Below are 9340 nucleotides of genomic sequence, written 5' to 3' on the forward strand. Positions count from 1 at the left end.
GTGCATCACACGGCTGTCCCACTAGTCTGTTACAGATCGATGAGAGGGTTATATAGGATCATCATTTGAATTACCCTACAGCGAGATTTCTGTATGGTTTCTTCTGTATACAAATCAAAGGGTTAGGATCATCCTATGGAGATGATTTTTGGTGCACAACTTGTGGCCTAACAAATGAACGGTTTAGATCTCCAAACAAAGTGGGCCCCGCCAACAACGGTTTACATCTTTGAACAATGTGGACCCCACTTAATTTAAAAAAAAATACATGCACCTTTGTACCGACCCCACATAACTCCTATTTATTAGAAAATTTATTGGATCCAACCTTTTTCGAGGATCCAAACCGTTCATTTGTTGCCCCTACCAAGGGAGGGAGAGAGAGAGCTTTTGGCCCCACCATACCCAGGAGAGAGAGAGAGAGAGAGAGAGAGAGAGAGAGAGAGAGAGAGAGAGAGAGAGAGAGAGAGTGGTAGTATTTTACTCGGCCACGTCCTCTTTATTGGAGGAAGTTCCTCCAACACGTTGTGGAGCCAAGTTTTGTTCTCTTCGTAGCACTGCTATTTAAAATGAAGACTGCTAAATTGATGGGTGCCCTTGCAAAAATCAGCCCCAAGGGCGTACTTACACTTGGGGTGCCTTTGCATTTGCAAGGGCGCCCTTCAATATAGCATTCAGCCTAAATAATCATACTAATGATAAAATGAAGTTCGCCCTCACAAAAACCAGCTACAAGGGTGCCGCCATTGGTCTGTCTTAACAAAGTAGGGATATAAAAAAGAAAAACAGCTAAAACTTCAAGACTTCACTTCGCAAGAATTTGCATCCAAATTTCAGCAGAGCAAGCCCTCCCTGATTCTATAAAGCTTAAAACTTCCTCAGGGAGATCATTCAAGAAATTGTTTATGATTGGAAGCCCAAGGCATGTTCTAGGTGCAAAGATTTCAGCCACTCTTTGGAGAATTGTACCTTAATTTCTTCTCATTTGGTCCCCAAAAAGGTTTGGAAACCTGTCCAAAAGAGTGTAGTCCCTGAGCAAGCTAAGTCTTCTCCTGAAAATCATCCTCCTACCTGTAGGAGCCTGCCTCCTAATCAGAATCTTCTCTATAACAGATTTGATGGCCTCTGTGATCAAGGAAATATGGTATCCATGGGAGCAACCATCACCCCGATTCCCCCAGACGCAATTGACAAAGGCAACGCAACTGGGATAACAAATGTGATTGATAGTAGTAAGCCCCCATTAGATAGTCCATCATCTAATTCAGCTTCTATTCCCTCTTCTTCCAATGGAGAACCCTGGGATTTAGTCTCAAAAAAGAAAGGGAAGGTTTTGCCTTTTGTTCCCCCCTACCTGAGTTTCGAACTCCACCAGCTTTCAAAGGCCTTATCCCTGGAAGGTTCTGATCCTCAGAGGGCTGTAGCTGCTTTTCTCTTGTCCTTGCTTGGTGGGTTACTATAGTCCCCCATGCAGTGTTGGAGCTTTGTCCTTGTTCGGGCTTGTCTTCTATTTTTTTGCTGTATCTTGAGGTTTCGCCCTGTTTTGTTGCTTTTGTTTTGGGATGTTGCTTCTTTGTTTCCCCCTTTATGTCAGGGGGTTGCTCTCTTGCTCCTTGTATATCTTTCGTTTTCTATTAATATATCTGGTTGGGGTCCTGCCTAACACCAGCTTACCCATCAAAAATTAAATAATAAAAAAAAAAACGGCTCAAACAGATATAAAATTAAAGGAGAGATAAATGCTCAATGGGGGCGCCCTTTAGCTGGTTTCTTTGTAAGGAAGCCCTTCATTATACCATTCCTCATAATTTAAATATTAATAAAAGATGGTAATTGATAATCGGACACCATTGGAACAATAATGGCACTAGAACCTTTACATAACACTTATCTCATTAGCTTCTTAAAACTTGCTGCAATTTTCAGTGCCATTTTATGTTGACATCCTCTCTTCCTATCAAAATTATATGTTTACTAAATCATTTTCCAAAACTTTTAAAAACCACAATCTTTATCTTGAAACGACCGTGTCTGAATATCAATTCTTATTTCACAAATAGATTTTTATGCCACATTTAGGAATCAAATAAATAGAATTTAGCGTTCTATGTCTTCTTCAACAGAATGAGAAGAACATTAGACCCATAAAAGAATACATAAAATGGACTAAAACATCAAACTTAAAATGTCTCTTTCTTGCATTTTCGCACTTCCTCGATTCCAAGAAGCTCCTCCAATAACTTATCATCATAGTACTCAATTTCGAAAACTTCTTTTTCCTCTCCACCAGTAGAACTCTCCTCCACGTTCTCCACCACTGAAGAAGAAAAAGAGGAGGAAGAAGAAGAAGAAGAAGAAGAAGAAGAGGAAGAGGGAGGAAGAAGAGAAGAACCTTGGGTTTTAGCATGGTCTTCATTTGGAAAGTTGAGAATTGCTTGGGACCCTCTCATGGAATAAGCCGCTCGATCATAGGCGCGTGCGGCCTCTTCTGGTGTGCCAAATGTGCCTAGCCACACCCGCCTTCCAGGCCTTGTGGCATCCCTTATCTCGGCCGCGAACGTCCCCCATGGCCTCCTCCTAACGCCCCGATAACGAACCTGTTCTTCTCCCTTCTCTTCCTTTGTCTTCCCTTTTGGGTCCTCTTCCATGTTTCACGTGAAGAAAGAAAACCCAACATCTCTTTGGCTTTTAAACATTGTTGAGAAAGAAAGGTATGAAACAAATTGACATAGATGACAAACTTTCTAGAGGTCATATGTGACGGTTGGAAATCATGCATGAATGCTTGAGAGCCTTCCTGGAAATTGCACTATTATAAGACAGAGTGATTTATCCATGTAAAGGCAGATAATGCAATTCAAGATTTATTTAACACTTTATCTGAATCTAAGGGTTGTCAAGTTGTTGTATAACAGAGAGAACCACCCTAATGATAACGTTCAAGCTTGGGTCCCACATGACATATTTGTGTGTGATCGGGATGGTTGATCTTGTAAACCATCATGAGGTAACCCACTAGGTGCTAACTGTATACCCTTTGATCATGTTAGTCCAAAGATCAAGACATACAAAATTCAACTCTTGATCTTATCTTGATGAAACCCAAAATGGTGTGCTATAGATCAATGGCTAGGATAAGTCGTTCTGCATGAGATTAATATTGATGGGCCACAGTTGTAGTCTGCCGTCGATTCAACGGATCGGATCGATTGCGGAATTTATATGTGGGGCCCATTCATGGTCATAAGAAGAAGGCCAAAAGTGGATTGTGACAATGGAATTTCTTCTATACATAATAAAAGCTGTCCAACTTCACAAGACTAGGCTAACAATTTTTCACAAATAGTATTGTGCCCAGAACTAGGAAGCAATGGTTGGATGGCTTTCTAGACCTCAGTTTTGACCTTTGACCAGATTTGGAATTTTCCAAAAAATGTGAGGGTCGCGTTTTTGGACTCTTATTATGGCGGCCCTGGAAAAAGATGACCCGTAATAAGTGCTTATTTAGATTTCCTGAATTTTCTGGAAAAGTCTGGAAAAGATAAACTTTTCTTAAATTTCATGCTTTTCAAACTTTTAGTTGGTCGTTCTCCCAAGTCCCAATATACTTGCACGTATTTTTAAAAAAAATATGGGGTTCCACTTCGTCAGATAATCCAAGCCATTCATTTGTTGGGCCACAACGTAGACTTGCCATACACCGAAGATTATACCAACAGGATGAGGATGATCCTAACCCGCCAATCTATTGACACATTATAGAATCCTATACAAATTAGAGGGTTAGGATCATCCAATGTGGTTGATTTTCAGGTAAATGGTACTTATGGTGTGGCCCTGAAAATGAACGGTTTGGATCATCTTATGAAGTAGACTCCACTAATTTTTTTTTAATAATACATGCTGTATGTTTGACACCATATAAAAACTCTTAATTTATAATGGGGATTTGCCAGGGACCATCACATAAGGCATTTCGCAGACCAGCTGTTTCATGAGAGAGCAGCCACGCAGGATGAATTAAATATTTTTTGAAAGAAAAGATAACTATATTAATGGAATAAATAAGAAATTGCACGTTCAAGTCATTGGGGAGAGTGGCCCCAGAGTAAAAGGAGTCCATTAATATTGCTCCAGATTTGGCATGGCGAACTACTAAATCATTTTGCACTCCTAGGCACATGAACAAAAGAGAGGAATCTATCATTGATCATAGAACTAATCTCATCCAAAAACTTAACTAGTTTCCATGGACCAATACTAGTGCCTTGAACCCAAGAAATGACATTTGATGAATCCCCTTCTGCTTCTACTTCTAGCTATCCTTTCATTTGATCCCTAAATAAGCACATGCCAACTTGAAGAGCACGAACCTCCATGAGATGCCTTCTGGGATGGTCCCTAGCAAATGATATCCCTAAAATTTATCATTTCCCTCTCATTTGTGGCAACAAAAAGTTTTCGGAGGAAAAAATTTCCTCCTAAAGAAATATTTTTCGTGCAATTCAAACGTTGCATAAGGACCTCTGCTGACATTTTGTCCTTTCGGAGCTTTCTATGGGCGGGTCTTCTATGCATTCCTTCATCACATACGTAATGTGACCTCAGGATCCATGCATGCCTTCATCATATACGTGAATATGACCTCTATTTTGGGCCCAATTAACTAGTCAATTGGTGGGTCTCAATTTTGATCACAAATGGCGTAAAAATCCGTTTTGTTTTTGTTTTGGTAGGTAAGCTAAGATTGACCCTCGACCTCAAGGTTGAAGAACAAAAGGTGTAAAAAGACATTGTGTTTTACTTCGGCCCAAGTGTATTTGTGACCCAGATTGTTGATCGTGTAGACCATGATGAAATGACTCACATGGTCCTGTTCAAATGGCGAATGTTGAAAAGCGATGACGAAAACCAATGTGATGAACTTAATTTTACTAAGACTTGATAGGATCATTGAATCGAGGTGGGGACAATGACAATGTGCGAGCCAAAAACAAGTGTCATGTTTTTTTCTTATGGGTAAACAGGTGTCATGTTGATATAGGGTTTAGCCACTCATGATTTTGGATCTTCAGTGGACTGCACAGGCAGTAGGACACTTTGGGGAACTTATGCATAATTATGTAGGGAGCGTGGAGAGGCAACACCAAGACAAACATCAACACAAGAAGCAACTAAAATAATCTTGTGGGGGTTTGAAAACCAATGCCACGGTTAGGAGAAAAACTCGAATATAACAAGTGAAAGAAGCCAAGCTCCTTCACCCACGTGAAAGAACCAATGCTCTCTTCACAAGTGATGACCCAAAAATATGCTTTTTCTATCTCTTCTTTTATTACATAATATATAGAGTCAAAATTTAAAAATAGTAACCCTAAATACTTGCCTAACAATTATTCTCCATCTTCTATTTAAAGTTACAAAATAAAAGCAAGAAATATGACTAAGATAATCCTAAAATAGTAATCCCCTAATAGACACTTAACATATCCTAAAATTGCCTATAGCTTAACCAAATAAAGTCCAAATCGCGTAATCTTGAGCTCCTTAGATAGGTAATCGAAAAACTTGCATAAAAACATCAAAATCAAGCTAAATAAACAAGTTTTGACACCCCAAAAAAATATCATAAATAAAATGACGAAAATAACAAATAAAGAATAAAAGATTTGATTAACGCCATCAATTATACATCATTCACTCCCACTTGAAAAAAACTCGACCTCGAGTTAAGGCCATCGTCCTCCAAATCTGATTTTCGCATTGTGCCAACCTTCACTCCCCCTTTCTTTTTTTCATCTTTTTGTGATACATTACATGAAGTTTTTTTTTTTGTTTTATAATGATCCCTTACATGAAGCATAGCCATGAAAAGGGCTCTCGAAGGCACACTCAGATTCATGGCCGTTTTCTCATGGATGCGAGGTTCGAGTAGTGCTAACTGTGTGTTAAAGTCTTCAATTGCCGGAGTTCTTTGTTCTCCGCGGCTAGATCAGGCTGGCCGGCCTTAGGTGCAACGACTTCTTCATCTCGTCGGGCATTCGTCGGAGATTCCATATGCTCTGATACCACCAACGGATGCAGGAAGCGTGGAGTAGCAATACCAATATGGAGATCAATACAAGAAGCGACTAAAATAATCTAATGGGGGTTGGAAAACCCATGCCACAGTTTGGAGAAAAACTCCTGCATAACACGTGAAAGAAACGAAGCTCCTTCACCCACGTGAAAGAGTCAATGCTCTCTTCACAAGTGATGTTCCAAAAATAAGCTTTATTCAATCTCCTTTTTTTCTCATGCCATTACATAATTTAGAGAGTCAAAACCTAAGAATAGCAACTTTGTTCTTAGATTACCTATCTAAGGAGCCCAAAATTACACGATTTAAACTTGATTTGGCTAAGTTATAAGCAGTTTTAGGAAATGGTAAGTCTCTATTACGGGATTACTATTTTAGGATTATCTTAGTCATATTTCTTGCTTTTATTTTGTAGCTTTAGATAGGAGATGGAGAATAATTGTTAGGCAAGTATTTAGGGTTGCTATTCTTAGATTTTGACTCTATATATTATGTAATGGCATGAGGAAAGAAAGAGGAGATTGAATAAAGCTTATTTTTCGGTCATCACTTATGAAGAGAGCATTGGCTCTTTCACGAGCTTGGCTCCATTCACGTGTTATATTGGGGTTTTTCTTCAAACCGTGGCATGGGTTTTCAAACCCCCACGAGATTAATTTAGTTGCTTCTTGTGTTGATCTTTACCTTGGAGTAGCTGCCACACGCTCCCTGCATTAGTTGGTATAAGCGCACAAGGGATCTCCGACGCATGCACGACCGGATGAAGAAGTCGTTGCAACTAACGTCGGCTAGCCTAATCTAACGGCAGAGAACAAAGAACTCTAACAAGTGAAGATTTTCACACATAGTTAGCACTACTCGAAGCCCGCATCCATGAGAAGACGACTATGGATTTGAGAGTACCTTCGAGAGCTCTTTTCATGGCTATGCTTCATGTAAGGGATCATTATTAAAAAAAAAAGGCTTCGTCTAAGGTATCAAGAAAATATGAAAAAAGAAATGAAGAATGGAAGGTTGGTGCAACACTAAAAATAAGATTTGGAGGACTATGGCCTAAACTCGAGGTCGAGTTTTCTTCAAGCATGAGTGAATGATGAAGAACGTGTGGCATTGAACAAGTCTTTTAGTTTTATTTTCTATTTTTGTCATTTTATTTCTTTTATTTTAGGGCTTCAAATCTTGTTCTTTTGGCATGATTTTGGTGTTTTTAGAAAGTTTTTTTTATTATGACGCAGGGAGCGTGAGCAGCAACACCAAGATGAAGATCAACACAAGAAGCGACTAAATAATCTCGTGGGGGTTTGAAAACTCATGCCACGGTTTGGAGAAAAACTCCAATATAACACGTGAAAGAGCCAAGCTCCTTCACCCACGTGAAAGAGCCAATGCTCTCTTCACAAGTGATATCCTAAAAATAAACTTTATTCAAGATCTCCTTTTTCTTTCCTCATACCATTACATAATATAGAGAGTCAAAATCTAAGAATAGCAACCCTAAATACTTACCTAACAATTATTCTTCATCTTCTATCTAAAGCAACAAAAATAAAAGCAAGAAATATGACTAAGATAATCCTAAATTAGTAATCTAGTAATAGACACTTACCATATTCTAAAATTGCCTATTACTTAGCCAAATTAAGTCCAAATCGCGTAATCTTGGGCTCTTTAGATAGGTAATCAAAAAACATTTCTAAGAACACCAAAATCAAGCTAAATAGACAAGTTTTGACTACCGAAAAAAATACTACAAATAAAATGACGAAAATAGGAAATAAAAAATAAAAGATTTGATCAACGCCATAAGTTCTGCATCATTCACCCCCGCTTGAAAAACCTCGACCTCGAGTTTAAGGCACTATCCTCCAAATCTAATTATTAGGCGCCGCATTATTTTCTATTCTTCATTCCCCCTTTATTATTCTTTGTTTTTCTTGATCCCTTACACGACGCTTAGCCATGAAAAGGGCTCTCGAAAGCACTCTCAGATCCAAGGGTGTCTTCTCATGGATGCAGGCTTCGAGTAGTGCTAATTGTGTTTGAAACTCTTCACTTATTGTTGGAGTTCTTCATTCTCTACGGCTAGATAAGGCTGGCCAACGTTAGGTACAGTGATTGCTTCATCTTGTCATGCATTCGCCGAAGATTCCTTGTGCTCTGATACCAACTGATGTAGGGAGCGTGGAGAGGCAACAAAGATAAAGATCAACAAAAGCAACACTAAAATAATCTCATGGGGGTTTGAAAACCCATGCCACGGTTTGGAGAAAAACTCCAATATAACACATGAAAGAGCCAGTGCTCTCTTCCCAAGTGATGACCCAAAAATAAGCTTTATTTCTTTCTTTCCTCATGCCATTACATAACATAGAGAGTCAAAATCTAAGAATAGCAACCCTAAATACTTGCCTAACAATTATTCTCCATCTTCTATCTAAGCAACAAAAATAAAAGCAAGAAATATGTCTAAGATAATCCTAAAATAGTAACCCGTAATAGACACTTAACATATCCTAAAACTGCTTATAACTTAGCTAAATCAAGTCCAAATTGTGTAATCTTGGGCTCTGTATATAGGTAATCGAAATATCTTTATAAAGACACCAAAATCAAGCTAAATAGACAAGTTTTGACGCCCTAAAAAATTACCGCCAATAAAATGATGAAAATAAGAAATAAAAAATAGCATCACATAATGTAGCTATGAGGAATGTCTAACACTCTTTAAGCAGGGAATTGTTTGGACTGTCGTAACTATGTGCACATTGTAAGGCCAAAGTTAAAGGATCCAAAACAGACTTCCTATTGGTTTGAATTCTGAAGTGGTGAGGTCATGGCAACTACGAAACAAAGAGGAAAGAACGGACCGATCAAGTACCAATTTCTTGCCTTGCACCAAAGCTATTGTGATATAGTGCCAACATGACAGCCATGTCATGCCTAGGTGGCTTCGGTGGAGTTCCAAGGTGCATTCCCGCAACAATGTTGCTGCCACCCATTTTTAACCTGATTTTATAATTTCTAATTGGCAGAATTATGGACAGTGGTAAACTACAAAGTTGTAGGTCTTTTTGAGTTGTTTCCAACAAGTATTTGTGCTCGAAAATTGGACAAGTGGTTAGAAAGTTATGGCAGCTTTAGTGGACTGTGTTTGTGGGTTCCCAAACCAGTCAAAGTGAGTTCCTATGCAATTAATGTTATGTTAGCCTCTAGGATAGCTTGTGCAGCAAGTTGGGCGAATTTTCTTTAGTTGTATTATGT

General features: G+C 38.8%; 1 protein-coding gene across 1 annotated transcript; it reads right to left on the bottom strand.

Annotated features, from left to right (window-relative positions):
- Nucleotides 1-2180: 2180 nt before the first annotated feature.
- Nucleotides 2181-2648, bottom strand: LOC143880731 (ethylene-responsive transcription factor 14-like). Its single transcript, XM_077383702.1, has 2 exons — nucleotides 2393-2648; nucleotides 2181-2317 (listed from the first exon to the last, which is right to left on the bottom strand). The coding sequence occupies exons 1-2, from the start codon at nucleotides 2646-2648 to the stop codon at nucleotides 2181-2183; spliced, it is 393 nt and encodes a 130-aa protein (XP_077239817.1).
- Nucleotides 2649-9340: the final 6692 nt, after the last annotated feature.

The sequence above is a fragment of the Tasmannia lanceolata genome, unplaced genomic scaffold, assembly GCF_043159265.1.
Source record: "Tasmannia lanceolata isolate RefF3 unplaced genomic scaffold, GAP_Taslan_0.1 ptg000007l, whole genome shotgun sequence".
Taxonomy (NCBI): Eukaryota; Viridiplantae; Streptophyta; class Magnoliopsida; order Canellales; family Winteraceae; genus Tasmannia; species Tasmannia lanceolata.